The sequence below is a fragment of the Nanorana parkeri genome, unplaced genomic scaffold (assembly GCF_000935625.1).
Source record: "Nanorana parkeri isolate BGI_ZX_2015 unplaced genomic scaffold, ASM93562v1 scaffold285, whole genome shotgun sequence".
Classification (NCBI taxonomy): Eukaryota; Metazoa; Chordata; class Amphibia; order Anura; family Dicroglossidae; genus Nanorana; species Nanorana parkeri.
The window spans coordinates 1,207,044-1,227,862 of record NW_017306553.1 but is presented as its reverse complement, the minus strand read 5'-3'; the positions used below and the strand labels follow the sequence as shown (position 1 = coordinate 1,227,862).

The following is a 20,819-nucleotide window of genomic DNA, read 5'->3' as shown; positions in this document are numbered from 1 at the left end:
ATAAAATTATATATAGCCCATCATTGCTGACCTCTCCTAAAAATCCTAGTTGTCTAGCTTCTGTGCTGATCCAATGGCTTTAATGATTCTCATGGTAGTAAAAAGTATACAAATAGGTTCCGACTTTAAGTGTAAGTTTAGATTTAAATAGAAAGAAACTTGCCAGCTTTTTATTGCAGAAGAGACATAAAATGGGGGTCATGTATAAAGCTTTATGCTGGGTAAATGGCATCCGCACAGCATTACCACCACTCGATGGCACAGAGGAATATAGGAATTTCCTGCACCTCAGCGCCATCTAATCGTGGTAATGCTGTGTGAACGGCATTTACCCAGCTTTACACTGTGCAGAAAGCTTATACATGAGCCCCTAAGATCCAGAATTCATGATTTGCATGCTTGCTCTTGCTAAGGTACTTAGGAAAGCACAGAAGATAGCAGCCAGCCAGTCAAGTGGTGTCTTCAGAAGGAGGTCAGCAATGGCAGCAATAAATCCTTCTTACTTTCCTGCTCGTAGGTTTCTGTAGAATAGACATGAGCTGCCCATGTGCAGCTCAGTGTACATTCTCATAATGTCTCGTTACCAGGATGAATGAACTATGTGCACGTGAGTGGGAGTTATGTCATCCTGGCCCAGCCAGTCATGATGGCTGAAGTTGCTTAATCTGGAAGAAGACCATGAGAAGACGTCCGTGAGGAAGCTCAATGACATCACACCGCTTACACCCAGGTAAGTTAGGTTCTGCTAAAATTCTGAATTGACTTGCTGCATGCTTGCAATAGGCCAGTAGTTCAAAGTGTTAAAATCGGTCAGTGATGTTTTCTTGTTTTATATCCTGTAGAGTACTAATATGCATGTAATTTTAGACACAACGTTCATCGTTATTTATTTCATCATTATGATTATGTTTAATATTTATATCCTGCCATAATGAAAGGGGAGTGGTTTGATCCCTGAAACGCATTGGCTGCTTTAATGTGACCAATCCATCAAAAATGATGTCAAGTTATCATGGACATCCTGTTTGGTCCTTTCTTGTGTTTCTATGGTTTGAAAGCAGTGACAGCCAGGCAACTAGCTTTCTGATAAGGAGGTTGTTCCTCCTGTAATTTGCCCATACTAGGCAAGGTAATAGTCTACTCTATATGAGGCATCATAGGCCAACCTCTGAGCTTCTAGATGGAAAAAAGCATGAAAAACCAGCTGAAATATTTATATATATCTATATTTCTATAGATATATAGATATATATAGATAGATACTGTTTCATAATTACTGCAGTTAGAAGATGGAATAGAAGTTGAGTACAATGTAATACTTTTGATAGATAAATAGTACATATATTTTAAGAGGTCAGGTCAGTCCAGAAAGAGGGACAGTCAAGAAAAAAAAAGGGACAGAGGGTTTGTTCCAAAGTGGACCTGGCCATCCAAGAAAGGGACAATGATGGGCTATGCTGTACATAGGCTCTAGTTACCCCTAATCCACAGCCAGGTAAACTCAAAATCTCCGTGCACGTTTTGATTTTTTGTCCACACCTGCATACGAAGTTTAGGAAACTGCTCCCTTGCGCCAGGTAACATGAGACCTATTGATCAGCCGTTCGAGTGCCCAGCACTTCATGATAGGGAGGTAGTGGGAGTGTGAAGTGTTCTCCCCAACTATGGCAGTTGGGAGAGCAGGGACATGGGGTAAATCCTGCCTAACCTTTAAAGGAGAACTATGGGGTTAAGCCTTTTCCCCATAGTTCTCCTTAGGGTAACGGGAGGACACAAACTAGCGTCCTCCCGCCACCCTAGGCTCAGTATACCGCGAGCTGTAGCTCGCGGTATACTGAGACGCCGCAGCTGAAGCGGATCCCGACAATTATGCCGGGATCCGCCCAGCTGCGTGACTGACAGCTGGCTCTGCCTATCTAGAGGCAGAGCCAGCTGTACCCGCCCCCTCCCCGTCCGTTCCGCCAGTCAGCGCTGGCGGATCGGAGTGGGGAGGGGGGAATCCAGCCCCTCCCCTGTCACGGCAGGGAGCCGTGACAGGATCGAGAGGTGTGCGAACGCCGTTATGTGTTCGCTCACTTCCCGATCTACTGAGCCGACCTGTGACAGTCTCATTATCACAGGTCGCCTAGAACTATGAGGTGAGTGAAAAGCACTCACCTCATAGTTCTCCTTTAAAGTGCGCTTGTTACTTTGCTCAGTATTGGCAAAATAGGAGTTTGCTTTATTAGGGTTTAAAGTGTGTGTAAACCCTAACAATTAATTTTTTTATTATTTCTTTTCTTTTATTATATCTGTTTTATAAGTGCAATAATAATGACTTTATTGTTCGATTTATTATGACTTTAAATGAACTCTTAGGGCTTGGTATAGTGGGAGATTAAGTGAGTAGCCCGTACAGCAGCCCTTCGGTTCGACTGACCCGAAGGGCTCCGGCGGCCGAAGAGAGCCAAAGGATTAGCCATAGCTACGGCTATATACTTCAGCTCAATAGTGAATAACCCCCTAAATGTCATGATTTATTAATGATTAAAGAGCTGCATTAATTTGTGTCTCTTTAATATCCGCCATTGCATTCAGAAAGCTTATAAACGGTTATTTAGCCATGATGGTGTTGGGCTGTGGCACATAGTTGACGGCTAATAACTGAAAGATGATCATTAATTGGTTGTGTGCAATGTTGTACATTTGCACATTGTTAATGCTAAGCTAATTACACCCATTGTAAATAATAGTTATTCATAAATAGTTCAATATAGTTGTATATAAGGCTGTAGTCTGTCTTCTAAGCCAGCCTCGGACTAAAAAAAAGGAACATCATTTATCCAGGATGCATTGGCATCAGGCTCAACTCACCAAGCTTTGCACAAGGATGAGGATATTTATTTATAGTCATGTGACTGTAATTTTTAAATCTCATTGGACCCAGCTAAAAAATAACCGTCACTTTCTTTAAAATAAGGATCCTAATTTTAGGGTGTTGGGGCTGTGAATTGAGCCTACAGTGCCTGCAGTGGGCAAAAGTATTATGACAGCGATTTTATTTTTGCCTGATTCTTCCGATCAATAACATTTGAGGAGGGCATGACTTTGTATTACTCCGGACTAGTCTGGGAATTAATTAATCTACAAAGTATTGATTGTTTATTTATTTTTTTCCCCTCCATTGTGATTTATAGATACCCTCCATAAAGGGCCTCTTGACTATAAGACATATCATTGGATGTTATCAAGTTACAAAATGAAACCTTTGTGTTCTTCTATTGCCTCAATAACTATGTCCTTAAATGAGATATAAAGTGCCCTTGCTTTAATGACATTTTCCAAAAATGCTAATCCACCTTTCCACTTAAAAAAAAATGGGAAGTATAAATCAGTCATCAGATTTGATATTTAAAGCAGAACTCTAGGCAGACATTCAATGTGGTCGTATATTCACAAGCACAACGGAACTTTCAGTTGAAATCAGTTAAAGAACAACTCTGGGCATTTCAAAAGTTACCCTTGCAGTAGAGATGCACCGATATCGATGCTAATATCAGTATGGGTGCCGATGCCAAGTATTTGGGCGAGGACTCGTACTCGTCCAAATGCTCAGATGTCTAGCCCAATACTTGGTCTTACGGTTTTAGGAAGCCAGGCAGCAAGTCATTACACGCTGCCCGGCATCCTGATTGGCCGGGAAGCCAGCTCCATCCTCCCTCGTCACTGTGTACCGCAGGACACTGAGAGACATTCCGCAGCCGGAAAAGAGGGCGAGAGAGGTGAGAGGTCACTACCGCAGGACTGCGATTAGATGGCATAGCCCCACTGCAAGGGTTCATTTATAACTTGCCCGGAGTTCTTCTTTAAATGTGCTCCAGATGCGTCAAAACAAAGTTGTGCAGTGTGTTTCCTTTAGAAAGTAGCCACAGCCGGAGTAGAAGAGCCTGTAAGTCTCCAGCATGCTGTAGAGAAGAACCTTTGCTCTCCATAGGGAAGCAGTGGCCTCTCTGTAGATGTTCAACACACCCCCTGCTGAGTCGGAGCTAGAACTCTCCAATCAGCAAATGTCACACTCCCTGAGCCAATGAAAGCTCTATTGTTTTGTGCACTGCTGTTAAACAACAGTTGGAACATGGTTACAAAAGGAGAGAACAGAACTATGACCTGATCACTACAGGGTGCCTAGTGGAGGGGCCAGTCATCTGACACCCCCAGAAGTGTTGGATAGCAGCGGTGGCCATAGTCCTGCAAAGAGTGAAAATTGAACTCAACCTATCTCTGGACAGGTAAGCATTCAATGTCTACAGGGTTCTTCTGTTTGCATTTTTTATACTAGGTACAGGATCTCAGCCCACCTGGTTACATACTTACCTTCCTCATTGACCCAGCAATCTTCATTGTGTGGCCTGGCCTGACATGGCACAGGCTTTCATCCAAAACCATCACTTTAGGGGCTTCTTCTTAGTAGACATCACTAAGTAGACTGGGAAGGCTACACTAAGGGGGTGGGGTTTTTTTAAAAAAAAAAGGAAAACTATGGTTGATTTTTTTTAAACGAAGTCTGCTTGTATTGAGAGAACTCTGCCTCAGTACTCTTCTCAAGAGCCATCAGCCCTGAAGCAAGCAATGGGCTGGCTCTTGGGAGGAGTTATACAAATATCTAAATGGCTTGATGGGTGGTCAGTCTGGAGGAGCAGGAGAACCTAGGCAGATTAAGTAACACTCACATGAGATGCTGAGCCTCCATAATTAAAAGAACTGAAACCCAATGAATGAAAGGGGAAGGCCAATGACAGTCAGGCCGGGGAAGAAAGGCCTAGCTAATGCCTCATGTCCTCCAGCCAGGAAATGAGGCAGGCTCTATCAGACTTGCTGCAGCTTCTAATGCACACTGTGAGCAGTGAAATCAGAGTAAGGAATTTCAGAGCAGGCGAGGAACCTGTACAACTGGACAGAACTGAAGGGAAGGCCGGAGTTTAACTTTAAGGAAGAGTGACTCCCAATGGGTAGGTTCCTATTGGGAGACATTCTAATGGGAACCTACCTATCTGCCATCTTGTTCGTGGATTTGCGACCTTAGGAGTCACTGGCCTGGAATTAGTATCATAATTGGTCTAAATTGGTCCTCATATGTATGCATGTGAGATAGGGACCTTTGATTGTAAGCTCCTTGAGGGCAGGGACTGATGTGATTGTGCGACAATGTAAATCGCTGCGTAAAGTTGCCAGAGCTATATAAATACCTGCAATAAAAATAATAGTATGAAGCATTGGAGATCAGCCTTCAATGGCAACATGACTGTTCCAGATGATTGCCTCTCAAGCCAATGAAGCCAGTAGCAGATCAGAGCACTGGAACCTGTACTAAACAAGTCAGCAATCACAGCTCCCAGATTTGAAGGCATCTGCCTTCAAATGTATAACAGAGGGTCCCCTTATACCTCTCACCCCATCGTGAGCTGCAAAAAGACTCAGAGGCATTGAAAATGAGCTGACAAATAATGATATGGGACCAGACACCTTTGTGTTTGCTGCCATCCCCTTCTAGTCAAGCGTTGTTTAAAAGGCTCATCAACCGTGGCCCTTTGCCACCTCGACGACCCAAGGGACGTGTTCTATCTGTTGGTAGCAAAGTAATTCAATCACGGAGATTGCGATGGTAGAAAGTATTAATCTAGGAACGATCTTCGAGGCGCTCTCCGGAGGCTCCGCCGGGCTGCCACAAGCAGAGAATACTCAATGAGCCAACAGCTGCCAACATCAAATGAAGACATTATTTGACGATTAGGGAAAACCGCAGACGAGCCTGACCCCGAAGATGAAATTGTGTTAAACGTCAATTATTGACGTGGTGAAAATTTCAGTTATTAATAAGATCTTTGATTTTATTCATGAGCTGTCCAGAGACCGCAGATTGCCATGGCGACTGCAGGATCTGATCGTGATTGCATCGATTGCCTGTTCCAGCCTCGATATTAATTTAGGATTCCTGTTTTGAACACTTGGCAGTTCAATTGGAAAGCCAATCAACATTGGGCGCTGTTCATTTCACAACATCTTTGAATTATAGCAACGTTAGTGAATATTTAGGGTTGGCCAACATGGCAAAGAGCAGCGATGGTTTGCTAAGACTCTGAAAACAGACAATGAGAGATCAATGGAATAAGAAGATAAATTCTGATTGGTTATCACTGGTTATTAGTCTGCACATGGTCATTGGCCCCTTTGCATTGCCATATTGAATTAGCCTGGCAGCTTAGAGCATGGTAAGAAACTAAGGTCTTATCCCTACTTGATTCTTGGTAGCAATGTGACCGGTCAGAGCATGCACGCAGTGACTGATCCTAACCATAGTATCAATGGCAGTTTAATTTCCAGCACGCTGGAAATACCGTGCAAGCAGTCAACTACATACAGAACAGCACTTTCACGACACCCATGCAAATATCACATTGAACCAGCCAAGAAGAAACGTAATGGCATGGTAGCTACACAACAATCTTTAAGAGAGCATTACAAAGATGCACCACCAATCCAGATCACAATACATGGTCAGAACCCAATGCATTCTCACATTTTAAATCCCCAATAAGATGCAATTGATATCAACAGTTCTAGGTGACCATCTGGCCATATATGTGCAAAGAGGAGATCAGGACGCAATGGTTTCACCCAATTCATTTGGGTGACTTGGACCTTGTATGATTGTGTCAGCATTGAGTTAGTTGGATCATAAAAAAAAGATTGCTCATTGATATGCTAAAGTGTTTGTAATTGGGTGTATTTCTTTAAAAGAAAGTCGTTCGACCTCAGTATCGAACGACGGCTTCTTCTGTGTATGCATATATTTAAATATGCAGCTGAGCGCGAGTTGCCGTCTGAGCCGAATGGCAGCGATTTCCCCCTCCCGACTGGGAACAATGAACAAATCCTTGCAAGCAATCCAAAAACAAGTGTATTGACGACCTGACAAAAAAACCCAAAACAATAAGTCTGATCAGCAGACCCCGTAGTGCCGTGGGAGCTCCGGCTGGAAGCAACCGGTCGCAAACCCCCCGTTACAAGCTCAGGGTCTTTTGTTCGCCTGATAAATAATGAATGTGAACAGCTGTTGACAACAAAAGCCCCTTAATTCGCTACGAGTGCCCCCTGCCATCTCCAGTATTTGCATCCCTATCCTCTACACCACGGTCAACAATAAAGCCATCAAAGTGCTCTAACCAAAGCAAATCAAGACCATTGGAAAAGAGAATACAAAACACACATTGAATGAAGGAGAAAAATAAAGGGTGCGATGATACGGACCCCAGTCGAGGGAAAACTCACCTTTCATTGGTCGTCATGGCGCCGCAGGTTCTTCGGTTTTCTCCAGCAAGCCCTTGGGACTGGGTCACTTTAAAAAATCTTTGGGAAGTCTGTCAGTGGTGACATAAGATGCTTGGAATAATCCTCAGAGTTCCAACCAAAAACACAAGCAACGGGAAGCGGCGGAGCTGAGCACCTGTCTGTAGTTCAATGCCTCTCCACCATCCAGACCTGAAATGACTCAAGGGCTTGCACTGCCACCCCTGGTGAAGTAGTGAGCTCTTACTGGCTGATGCCAGGGGGGGCAAAAGGAAAAAAAGAGGGGGGGGAGGTGGACTCGTGGGCTAGCTTTGATCTTTTGCTTTCTCCTCTTCCAGGAGCTGTGTGTGTTGACCTGCTGCTGGCTACAGAGGGATTGAAAGCTTTAAGTCCCCTAGCTGTGGATTTGCAGTCTATCCCTCTCTATTTTAGGCAGAGCTGACATCACTCGCTTGTTGTTACTCTTTTAAATCCTCAGCCTTCCTTTACACATAGCTGTAGAGGGCTAACTGCGAGCAGGGTATTCTCCGGCTGCGAATCGAGCCGTCCTCCTTTCATCTGAATCGTATCGTGATGACTGCAAATCATTCACAACCATTTATGTCACATCTTTTATACATTATGGCAAAATTAGAATTCACGTTTAGCAAAAATAAATAAAAATTAAATTAGCAAAAAAAAAAAATGAAATCATAATTGAATATTATGAGAAAATATCCCTAGACTAGTGCTTGATACAAAGAATCAATAAAAACTGGACAAAATTATAAACCAATAGAGGAGAAAAAAAGTGACAAGTGCATGATTGATATGTTAATAAATACGGTCGGGGAGGGGGGCTCAAAAACCAGAAGGAGGTTTGATATTTGTTATTCCTGTGATGCACAAAGGAAGAAAAAACACCACTTTTAGGCATTTTTCTTTTAATGCCTCTGAACGCAGCTCTATTTCAGCCATTGTGTCCATGCGTATTGTGGCGTTTAGATCCGTATGGTAGAGCAGCACAAAATATGTTCCAAATCTGCGTTTGATGAGGAGCTTACTGGGATCATTTACATATATATGAGCACAAAGATGTTTAAATGCGTGTGCATATGTATAAATAGATTGTAAGCTCTCATGGGCAGGGCCCTCCTTACCATTATGTCTTGATTTGTATTGTACCTGTAATGTCTTCCTTATATTGTAAAGCTCTGTGCAAATTGTTGGCGCTATATAAATCCTGTATAATAATAGTAATAGTAATTGCGCCAAAACTTGCGTTTTTTACTCTGGATTTTTTTTTTTTTGCAGGCTTCTGGCATAAAGGTCCAGTGTAGATGGGAGTATTTGAATATGCACCTGTGAATTAGCCCTAAATTAACATTTTCCTCAGGCCAAGTTATTAGGGTTTTATACAGAGAGCTGCTTAAAAACGATTTAAAGGGAAAGAAGTTAAAATGTACAATGATATTTGAATCAGAATGATAAGGATTGAGGCAGAGTAGGGTCAGGAGTCCCCATCAGTTCCTGGTCAGCGACTCAAAGTATTGAAGGCAGAGGGTCAGCATAACAACCAGGCATCTAGCATGCAGTGGCGGAACTATCACCATAGCGACCCAGGCGGCCACTATGGGGCACAGGACGGCCCGGCCAGGACAAGGAGAAAAGGGATCCCCTTGATGCCGTGTGGGCCGCCTGGGTCGCTATGGCATCGCAGGCTGCTGGCTGTCACTAGCGGCTGTGAGGAGGAATGCGCCGCTTTTCAGATTCCTGACAGCCTATCAGTGATCTGTGCAGTGGCACGTTCCTCCTCACAGCCGCTGCTGAGTCAGTGACAGCCAGCAGCTTTGGAGGAGGAGGAGGCTGGGCGTCGGCAGGGAAGGAGGCGAGGCCTGGTGACGGAGGAGGCGGGGCACGGCGGTGGATAAGGCTGACAGGGGATCGGGGCTAACAGGTAAGGAGGTGTGCAGGGGTGTGACCAGCTTACCTGAGACCCTGCAGAGCCCACCATAGAGAGAGGTCACTCTCAGACGGGCTGTTTGGGAAGGGCTTTGCAAAGGGCGTAACCAGAAATCATAGGGTCCCATACAAAATTTTGCTATGGGGCCCTGTGATTTCTAGTTACACCCCTGGTATGGTAAGAAGTTCAGCAATGGCAGCCCCCAGGTTTCCTTTAAGGCAAACAGTCAGATCTTCTCTTTCGTTCCCCCATACTGCACTGAGTTCCTGGATGAAGATGATTCTCCTGGCACCGTAGCTCTTGAAGACAGAGGAGATTGGCCACGTGGCGATAGGACAGGTAAGTATAATGTCCCTTCTTTTCAGGGGAACCTTCTTTTCTACTTTGAAATTTTGTGACAGTGTCACTTTAAAAAATAAATACGTTACAATAGTGTGAATCCCCAATTCACACTATTTTATGAGGCTACATGGGCAATTTCTAGTTTTTAGATTACACTGCAAAAGCTGTTCATGATTAATGTCAGAAGACCTTTGATCCCCTGCACAGTGTTCCAACAGTGGGCTCCAATGATGTGACCTACACACCGCTAAGTTGCTTATGTTACAGGGCATCTGATTGAGCTATCACTCATGCTGATCATACACTTGGCACTTTTGTGGCAATTCCATAATCTTCAAATTAGCATGTTACAAATGACATCCTTGGCACCCAAGGCACAGAGTCTAAGTGACTACTTAATCTTCAATGGAGCATCCCGTAAGGATGGGCCAATGATCCTTGTGGTCATTGGCTACTTTGCTGCAAGCTATCACCATGTAGCAACCCTCAGGATTGCCCCACCAAGGGGTCACAGGAACAGAGTGGCTATGGTGTGAAGTAGCAGGCGGTCAGCGAATGAGCCGAGGTCGAGGCAGGGAAGAACATAGTTGGTTTACAGGCAAAGGGGCGAGGCAGGTGGCAAGCAAGAGGGTGGTCAGTATCCAGGCAAGGGGGTAACAGGAACAGGCAGAGTTGACAACAAGGGCAGGAGACAAAACCAGTCCGGGCAGTCCAGGTCAGAAACAGGAGAAATAGGACTAGCACAATGTAGCTGGTAGGAAGACTCAGCACAAGCCACCAGAAAGGCAGGTGTAAGATACCATCCAAGCCTGTGAGCACCCCCATTGTCAAGGGCACATGCCAATGCACGTTAACTCACATGTGCTAGTACAAAGTCCCTCATGCATGTGCATGCAGCCAATCATAGTTAACAGGCAACAAGCTGGAGCACATGCTTGTGTCATATTCAGAAACAGTCTACATTGACCACAGCAACCATTTACACCCTATGGCCCATCCTTCGGACCGAGGCCCACACCCCGTCCTTTGGTATTTATTGTGCAGCCTTCAGACCTTAGCAGCCTGATGTATGTGTTTTCCTTGTCTAGGAACTTAATTATAATTAAAATCATTTAATAGTTAATAAGAGTTTAAATAGTTTCCACTGGCTAAGCTATTTGGCGTATTCCTTTTAACATGCTTTCTTTTTCTGGGTGGTCTAATGTTTTTTCTCCAATGGATCTCGGTGAAGGGAAATATGAAATGTGGTGGCAGTATTTTTTTAAAGCAGACTGTAGTGGGTTCTGACGAGTAAGGAAACTGCAATGGCAGTGAGCTCTAGCACGTTCTTGTAATGTGTCCCCAGTTTCTGAATCACCTTCAGCATGTCTCTAGTCTCCAACCATGACTGTAGTCATGACTGTAGTTAAGTCTCTGATAATCTCCTATAGCATGTCTCCAGTCTTCGCCTATCTCTTGTATCATGTCTGCAGTCTATGACCATCTCCTGTAGCATGTCTGCAGTCTATGACCATCTGCTGTAGCATGTCTGCAGTCTATGACCATCTCCTGTAGCATGTCTGCAGTCTATGACCATTTCCTGTGCCATGTCTGCAGGGATCTCAACTGGTGAGGGTGGCGTGGCTAGCATGTCTGCAGTCTATGACCATCTCCTGTAGCATGTCTGCAGTCTATGACCATCTGCTGTAGCATGTCTGCAGTCTATGACCATCTGCTGTAGCATGTCTGCAGTCTATGACCATCTCCTGTAGCATGTCTGCAGTCTATGACCATCTGCTGTAGCATGTCTGCAGTCTATGACCATCTCCTGTAGCATGTCTGCAGTCTATGACCATTTCCTGTGCCATGTCTGCAGGGATCTCAACTGGTGAGGGTGGCGTGGCCGTGGGGGTTGGATGGGGGAGAGGGCACCTCCATGAAATGATGGCAGATAGCAGAGGATCTAATGCTTCTCCTGCTAACTGCTGTTTTGTTTTTGTGTTTTTTTTGTATTCTGACAGCGGCACCTTCAGAAAAAAAGGCAAAACAACAGATAGCAGGGGAAATACCTAGGCTGCTATTGGCCATTTTATAATTGCAATAGCCAATGGCATGCTGGCTATTTTACCCAACCACTGCTGCTGTCAATCAGCAGAGGAGGACCTAAAGGAGAACTTCAGGTCCACCTCTGCTGATTGGCAGCAGTGGGCAGGTGCAATAGCCAGCCTGCAATTGGTTATTGCAATTTAAAATTGCCAATAGCAGCCTAGCTATTGCCATTGTGCGCAAGGAAGCCTAAAAAAAAGAGAAATCCGGAAAACAAATAAACGCCGAGCAAAATCGCCCAGCCTAATAAAGTTCCCAACAGGATGAGCAACTTAAAGTGACATTAAACCCTCAGATTTTTTAGCATAAAACAATACTGTAATGTGCGCCTTACTGTAATCCATGGTTGTTTCCCTTCTCTTAGCTGCTCTTCCTTTTAAATCTGTATCTGTTCTCATGCTGGGCAGAACTTCTGTTTTGCAGCAGACTGCCTTGTCTCTGGAATGGATACATGGTGTCTGTGTGTAGGTTTGCAACCTGAGCCAGCACTACAGGAAGAGGCACTCAGCTGCAAAGGGAAGTTCTCCCCAAGCATGATAAGACATGAGGATTTAAAAGTAAAAGCAGCAAAGAGAAGGGAAACAACCATGGATTACAGTAAGGCACACATTACAGTATTGGTTTATGTTAAAAAATCTGAGGGTTTAATGTCACTTTAATGACGAAGGTCTCTATCAGAGAAATAAAGACGCCCTGATGCTGAACAGGAAGGGATTATGTTTGTCTGACATTTACATCTCTGCGTGTTTTTTTTTCATTTCACAATCGCCTACAGGTGTCTAAAAGGCACCAAAATGGTCCCATTCACCCAACGGGCCCATCTAATGGATTAGGACGGCGTAGGAAGGTATGGAAAGAGAGGGAAGAGAATGGAAGGGCCGCCATGGGCTTTTAGGAGGTTCTGCTGGTCTTGTTAAGCAATTTAATAAAGTGAGTCTGATGTACAAATTGCTGAAGCGGTTGCCTTATACTAAACATTTGCAGACGACTAAGCGTCCGTATTGCGGGGTATAGGGGGCTCATTAATGTGCCGATAGCGCCACCTAGTGCTCAATGTTTTTACTAATTTCTGAGGCTACGTCTCAATCATCGCTAAAGTCACATGAGACCGGAAAAAAAAATGTCTTGTTTGAATTCCAAATGAAATGATTGTGTTTCAGAAGAAGTGTCTACCCATGGCAAATCAGTCTTGTGATACCGTGTGATTAAAAACGTCATCTACTCCATAAGTAAGAACGTCAACGGCAATCTCAACCACAAGCGTATTTTCTATACCGAAAGTGGCTCTTTAACCCAGAATACATTTAGAGTTGAACTCCGGCCTTCCCTTCAATCTTGAACAGTTGTACCGGCTCCTCTCTTGGACTGAAATTGGTAAAGAGCACAGATCAGCAGGGTGGGCAGCGGGAGAGAATATGGTGCGGCCCATTTCTGTGCAGACTTGCCTTTGGAATTGAGTTTATAAATAGCGCTAGAATCACTCTAAGGCCTCATTCACACGAGAAAAATCCCGCACATACAGCTCCGTGCTGCGTGCACGCCTGTATCGGTCAGCTCCCGGGAAGGACAGGTGCTGCGTTTGATTAGCATGCAGCCCCTGTTCTTCTCTATGGGAATACGCCGCCCTACGCTCACCCCAAGTGCAGGTCCGTACGGGTCCGGGTGTCCCGGTTTGGATGTAGACAGGATCCATCCTGTCAGCGTACGAGTATAGACAGCCTCAACCGCACGAACGTGCAGGGCAGGTGAGTGTAGGGCGGCGTACGGCCGCGTACTCCCATAGAGAAGGACAGGGGCTGCGTACTAATCACATGCAGCACCTGTCCTTCCCTTGAGCTGCCCGATACGGCCGTGCACGCAGCACGGATCTGTGCGTGCCGGCTTTTTCTCGTGTGAATGAGACCTAAAGGAAACATACGGTGAGACACGTAAATTGTCATTTCTTTTCTCACTTTCTGAAAATGTTGCCTAACTCAGTCGCTTTAGTCCTTTCTGTATCACTAACCCTGCACAAAAATGCACTCCTGAACAAGTTCTGACTCCACTTGCTGCATGCTTGCCCCAGGTCAGTAGCTCTGTAGCCATTGCAGCAACATGACAGCCAGGCAACTGCATTTTCCAGCTCATGCACTCCCAGCATAGCTACATGGGTGTAGCAAGTATAAACTCATGTTAAAGTTGGTTAACGCTAGGTTAACCAAATATTGTCCGAATACCAGAGCCATGTGTTTTGTTACTTGATCATGGTGAGCTTTGTGTATTTCATTTGGATGTGTGCAGTAATCCAGTGTGAAACATGGAGATTCCTGTAATAAAGACCAGACCAGTCACTGCTGCTCTCTCTCCTTGTGGAGAGTGACTGGTCTGGTCTTGTCTCCGCCCCCTCCTGTAATAAAGACCACCCAATGCTACTCTCTCTCCTTGTGCAGGGTGTCTGGTCTTGTCTCCGCCCCCTCCTGTAATAAAGACCGGTCACTGCTGCTCTCTCTTCTTGTGCAGGGTGACTGGTCTTGTCTTCATCCCCCTCCTGTAGTTTTCTTCAGGCAGCCTGCAGTGGGTGGGGCATGCTGATGCTAGAGGAAGCAGAGCCGCATAAGCCAATGCTTCCTCTATAGTGTCGGCTCCTGTCACAGGCGGAGTGATACCAAATGCACTCCGCCTGTGAGGAATCAATAGTGAAAGTGCACTTCACTCATTCTGGCCAGAGATTGGTTACCAAATTGCTCTTGGAAAGGTAAGGCACCCCTGATTGCCCTGATCACTCTATTCTTAATTTTGCCATTTTGGATTATTTGATTTGGATATGGATTTGCATTAACTTTGAATTGTTGTACATTAAAAAAAAAATAAGACCTACCCCGAAAATAAGACCTAGTGTGTTTTTTTGAGCCCAAAAAAATATAAGACAGTGTCTTATTTTCGGGGAAACACGGTATATTCTAAGTCCCCACTGATGGATTCCAACAGTGTATACATATGCTTCCCATACACAAGTGACACGTGTCAACACCTTGTCACAGGCGCTTCATTTCAGATCATTTGTGCAGTAGAGTAGTAAGTATTGCACTGCACTCTCCACTGCCAGGAAAAGATTTGTTGTAGCCAGAAGGATGCTGGCAGCTGTCTTCCTGGGGGGCAAATGAATATTATTGACCCAGTTTTCTGTGTCCCTTATAATCCAAAGAACATATGGATGCAGCGGAGAGCCAGAAGAAGTCAGAATTCTGGGTGATGGAGAAGCTCCTTAAAGCAGGATAATAAAAGTAAAAGGATTTCTTTTTTTTTTTTTAGAATTGTCAAACATTTGCCGTAACAAGAGAGGAAGGTAAAAAAAAGGTTTGCAGAAATGTCTTTTGGTCTAATATTTTTAGGTCTACTTGGCTGACAAATCAACGCTTGCCATTAGTGATGAGCAAAATGGAGCTTTTATTTACCAAAATAATTGGTGGAATTAGAAAATTTTGGCGAAATGTGTCAAAGTCCAGAGAATGGAAAATGAAGGTGATAATTAAAGCAACACTGCTTCTTAAATAAAAGCTGTACCCGGAAAGAAGGTTGTAAATACTTGCCTCTCCCGCTCTGTGCACTGCTGACAACTCTCCGTTGATGGGAAATTATCTGCCTAAAGCTGCATACATTTTGCTTTCCCTGTTTTCTCTCCCCTGACCACCATCAACACGTTAATTAAAAAAAAATGTAAATAAAACATTTCTGTTTTAATTACACACCTTATTTTAGGGTCCAGCATCATGTAGCCCAGGGGTGGGAAACTTCAGCCCTCCAGCTGTGCTTTAACTACAGATCCCAACATGCTTCTACCTCTAGGAGTCATGTCTGTAACTGTCAGTCTTGCTATGCCTCATGGGACTTGTAGTTTCACAGCAGATGGAGGGCCGGAGTAGCCCACCCCTGAGCTAGCTCTTTCCCAGGCCCATCCCTTTCATTCATTGGATATCAGTTCTTCCAATCATGGAGACTTTGCATCACATGCGGGCGTTACATAGGGTGGTCTTCATGCAAATATTTAGAAACCCCCCGTTTTCCACCGGACAAACATCCACCCATCAAGGCTTTTTTCATATTTGCATAACTCCTCCTAAAAGCCAGCCCACTGCCTACATCATGGCATACCAAGCGAGCCCACTGTGTCATCACTGGGTTTCTCTCCTTCTCTATGCAATGCAGGCAGATCATGGCTGATTGGAGAGGCCGGCAGCGGGCTGTACAGGGGCGTCCCGAGGCCGCGTGTCACCCGGAGCCGAGACCAGGTGGTATGCCGCTGGGTCCCTTCCTCTCTCCAGACACTGTCGGGCTCTCGGTTCATGACCGAGTGCCCAACTTTTTAAAAGGGGTGACACCAAAATGACTGTCAGTCATTTTGGTGCCACTCCTCCATTGGTGCCACTGTGGCTGTACATACTGTAGCTTCCTAAAAACATCACAGCACCCTGCCTATCAATAGCCCTCCCCTTGATGGAATGTCGTCACGTCTAATACAATATATAAGATGGGATACAAAGGTTGAACTTGATGGACCTGTCTTTATTCAACCTCAAACTCTATGTAACTGTAACAGGCTGCAGGGAGCTTTCCAACAGCCAGGCCAAATCAAGGTTCAGATGAGTATATCTTTGTTGCTTTAGAGTTTAGACCCTAGACCAAAACGAGCACTTAACCCTTGTAGTGCAGGGTATAGCCCCACTGCATGGGTTAGGTTTTATTCTGCCTAGAGTTCTTCTTTAACATGTTCCGTTATTTAGGATTTTAGCGTTGAAGTTTAAATATACTTGAACCATCATCCATGTCAATCATGTCAGCTCTAATACTCAGAACTATGTACAATGCAGCTCTGTGGCAGAAACAAGCCTATTGGCAAAGTAAAAATGTAAGACTATTTTTAATAAAACAACGGTTTATTTTACCATAGTCATGAGGGCCACCAAGAAGTAGAGGGATGTATGTGGCCCCTACTGCTTTAGAAGCTTCACTGTATGTTAGGAACACTGGCTATTGTCTAGGAGACCCTTCAAGCATCATGACATCAACACTGCACCAAAGCCCTTGGAATGGAATGTAGTTCCCTGATAAAATGTGTGTTTCTAGGTAAAAACAGAAATTCTTAAAATTCATGAAAATCCTGAATACCGGGTTATCTAAAATGAGATGTAGATTACTGCATTGTGGATATAAATACATAAATATGGGACAGAGAATAGTTCTTAGTCCTCGGATCTTGATCCATTGGCCGTTTCATCTACCTCACTCAGTATCTACTTCATATTTCTTTCAAGCCATTCCTTGAAGGTGGTGACTTTGGTGTAGCCTGTATACAGGTCTCGGTGACAGGTTTTATCATAGCCCCAACTGACCAGTCCCATAAGGTGCCATCTGGTCTCAGAGGACGTAGATTCTGGCAGCAACGTGGCGGCAATACCACCAGTCTCTGAAGGACAGATGTGAGTAGAAGCTCCTAGCACTTGCTTGGCACAAAACATGCTTTCTGTCACACTGACGGATATGCCATTCTCCTCATACTGCTGCTCGCACAGGAGCGAGTCTACCGGCAGGACAAGTCCGGCGCGAAGCGTCTCGTTCTTGTAACCTGGGGCCTTGGGGTCAGAAAGGATCCTCCAGCCGCTTGTGACAATCCTGGAGTCCAGGGTGGTGGAGTCAAGCTCTGGAGATGAAGCGAGGCAAACTGGTTGGACGTAGTCGCTGACGCGGGCTTTGTCCAGGAGTTTGATGACTGCTATGTCAGAATCCAGCAAAACGGGGTCGTAGTTCGGGTGCACAATGATGGCTGAGATCTGAAAAAAACACAGAAAGAGATTAGGAAACCAGTTAACTATGGTGAACACTTAGACTACAGGGAGCTACAAATTAAGAAGTTCTACAAAAGTTGAAGTCCCCCCAACCCATTCACCAGGGATGAAGCCCAATTGAACCTTCAGTTTAAATCAGCCAAATACATTCCAGATGCATCAAAGCAAAAGATGTTTAATGTCTTGTTTGTTTTCTTTCTGGGTAGAAAAGCCTGTGCCGTGCCAGCATGCCCCAACTGAGTCAGACTTATAACTCTGCTGATTGGATAGCTCTGGCTCTAAATCACCAGGAAGCATGTAATACCTCTGCAGTGAGACCACTGCTTTCACACAGAGAGCAACAGTCCTTTTCTACAGCATGTTGGCAGGGGGCAAGCTTCTCTACTCAGCCTGTGGAGGCCTCATTTACACAGATGTGTACAGGCTCACAACGTGCACATCCGTGCAAAACACCTGTGCTGGGGAAGAACGGGCGCTGTGTGTAGCCGCTTGTACGTCTCAATGACAGGACACAGCTACACATGGCCAATTGCTGACCTGAACTTGCAAATCCGTACAGGTATAGAGACACACCCTTGTCTGCGTCCATGGGCATGCATCTGTGGATGAAACCTTCAAATGCAAGTGTGTAAGGCAGCCACCTTTATAATCAGCACACCGGAATGAATGGTCCGCCGACCATACAGTGCACATGTATAAGATGTTAATAAAAAGCAAGGAGGAATTCACAGTTTGATTTTATTTATGGACGCTCTTTTGAATGATGTTAATGTATTTCAGAGGCGTATCTACAACAGTGTGCCCCTGACGTCCCACTCAGCTCCTGGCCACCAGAGACATCACATGTTGCCAGGAGCTGGGTGGGGTCCTGGGCAAAGTGGCCCAGGTTGCATCCAGCTCTTGGCAACCTTGGCTGTTCTGGCCGGTGTCCTGTCCATATAGACATCTCCCCGCCTGCTCTGGTTGCTATGTATAGCCCTTACACATACCTGCTCTGGTGGCGTCACTGGTTGCCAGGAGCCCTGCCGGCCAGAGCGTCCCCGGTTGCTGAGTGCCAGGTGGGGAGATGTGTATGGGAGAGTGGTAGGGGGAGAAAAAAAAGTTAGCTGTCTCCTTGGGTCGGCAAACTTTCACTGACCCACGGAGCAACGCCCCCCTTCAAGTGGCACGCAGGGCATGTGCCATATATGCCATACCCTGGAAACGCTACTGAATGTGAATAAACAAAAGGAGTTGTTTTATTTATAGAAGCTGGCTGATGTTTGGACATTCTACTGATTTAAGATACATTACAATAATATCCTATTAGAAGTAGTATCACTCACAGTGTTACTTTTTACACCAGTTTGATTTCAATAGTAAATATAAGTGTTTGCACTCCGGGAATGCACCCTTTCCCCCTTTTTTCCATAATGAATGATTCTTGGGGTGGTTATTTTAATCTCAGCTTACTGTAGGCAAAGGGTTTAGGTAGTGTTAGAAGTTACCATAATGTTAGGGACACTTTTTAGGTTAGGGATCCATAAGCTGGCCATACACCAGTAGAATTTTGTTTTTAATTGTCTTCGGAACACTCATTTGATTATCTAAAAAGTATCGTTTTTGACTGCATTCATTACAAAATCGAATGTTAAAAGCACATGGGATTTTGACCGACATTTGGCAAGTCTCTGATGGCATTATTGAATGTTGAATAATTGAATGTTCTTTTTTGGGATTTTTTCTATGAACATTCGTATGAAAATCTAAGCTTAAGGGCAAGTGTATTGTCTGTGAAGTAATCTACTTGTCCTGGTCTCTCATTACCATATAATATGGATCAGGTATAGGAGCAGGATTGACAAGTGATAAGGTGGCACTGTATGAATGGTGGCACTTGTCTTTGTGTGAGTAATGCTTTACATTTTGCTGTATTGGAGAACAAGTCTTCTGGGAAGAGCCACCGTTTAAACACAGAGCAGCAAACCATTAACAGAGTCCACCACATCTATTGTTCCATACAGAGATCTGTGAACACAGCCCGCATCCTATGGGAATGAAGCTACCCATACCATATACATCCCTGCTCCCAGTTGCCATGGTTACTCACATGCAGATGCTGCTGGCTCTTCTCATCACGCTCGTCGTCTCGGTGGAATTTTCCCAGCACCACTTTCAGATCTGACACCTTGATAATAGTGCTCTTGCCCAGGTCAGTCACGCAGTGAGCGGCGATCACCGCCGTGCGCTCGTTTAGCAGGGCCCCGCTGCACACCAGGACCCAGGTGCCCTTCCTCAGGTTGGCACCTCTCACCCCGTTAGAGCGACGGTACAGGGCGGCTTGCCATGGCCAACGCATTTCAGATACCCGCGAGACCGTGAAATCCCCCAGTTTCCCGCAAACTGTAAAGAAAGATGAAAAAAAAAGACAAGTTATGAAGAAATCAACATGAAAGGCACAAACTCACAGGGCACTTTAATGGAAATTTATCATAACTGGAGCAGACAAAATCTGGAGCAGCTGTGCACAGCAACCAATCAGTTTCTCTCATTTTTGAATCTTAACTGTACAAACTGTAGAGAGATGCTGATTGGTTGCCCTGGGCAGCTGCTCCAGATTTTGTCAGCTCCAGTTTTGAAAAATTTCCCCCATTAAATACAAAAATGGCAGTTTGGCACCAAAGTTTTGTAGTGCTTTGTTCTCATAGATTGTGTTTATAAGTGGAGGAAGCCATGCTATATGTTGACAGCCCTTTGCTGCTGTGCAACCTTGTAGCACTAGGGTTCTGCGCTTAATTACCCCCAGTGGGCGCTATCTACATGGAAATTGTATATTCCCCCTGTGTTTTGTCTGGGTTTCCTACAGGTATCTCACTTCATCCCACCAATAAAAAACATTCCGGCATGCAAATCTGAATAGATTGGCAATGCTGTGTGTGTGTGTTAGTATGATAATTATAAAGAATTGCAATTGTAAGCTTCCTTGGCGTCAGGGGGTTGATGTGACTCTCAGTGATTCTATGTACTTTTTTCAGCTATGTAGAATAATAAAATTAGAAATAAAAATGGGCAAAAATATAAGGTATCATGACAAGCCCTAAAGAGGTCAACCACCCACCTTTTTGACCTAACACAATGCCCTTTAAATGATGAGTCCAACCATATAATTGTATTAAAGGACAATAGTGACACGGGGTTATAGGGGACAATGGATCCTGGACCTTGGGAGAGATATCGCTACTACCAAACATTTGGTAAGCCTAATTAACAGTCAAATGTTTGGTTGGTGGTGGGAAGATTTCTCCAAACATCCTTGACTGATT

General features: G+C 44.7%; 2 protein-coding genes across 2 annotated transcripts in view; both read right to left on the bottom strand.

Annotated features, from left to right (window-relative positions):
* Window positions 1–7,684, bottom strand: part of SLC1A2 (solute carrier family 1 member 2) — a 92,568-nt gene extending 84,884 nt beyond the window's left edge. Inside the window, exon 1 of the mRNA XM_018557467.1 lies at window positions 7,309–7,684. Coding sequence (XP_018412969.1) covers window positions 7,309–7,325 — 17 coding nt within the window. The 5' untranslated portion in view covers window positions 7,326–7,684. The remainder of the gene's footprint in view (window positions 1–7,308) is intronic.
* A 9,108-nt stretch (window positions 7,685–16,792) lies between these two features.
* The window catches only part of PAMR1 (peptidase domain containing associated with muscle regeneration 1), a 41,591-nt gene continuing 37,564 nt past the window's right edge, over window positions 16,793–20,819 (bottom strand). Inside the window, exons 10-11 of the mRNA XM_018557481.1 lie at window positions 19,607–19,899; window positions 16,793–17,502 (exon numbers count right to left, since the gene is read on the bottom strand). Coding sequence (XP_018412983.1) covers window positions 16,966–17,502; window positions 19,607–19,899 — 830 coding nt within the window. The 3' untranslated portion in view covers window positions 16,793–16,965. The remainder of the gene's footprint in view (window positions 17,503–19,606; window positions 19,900–20,819) is intronic.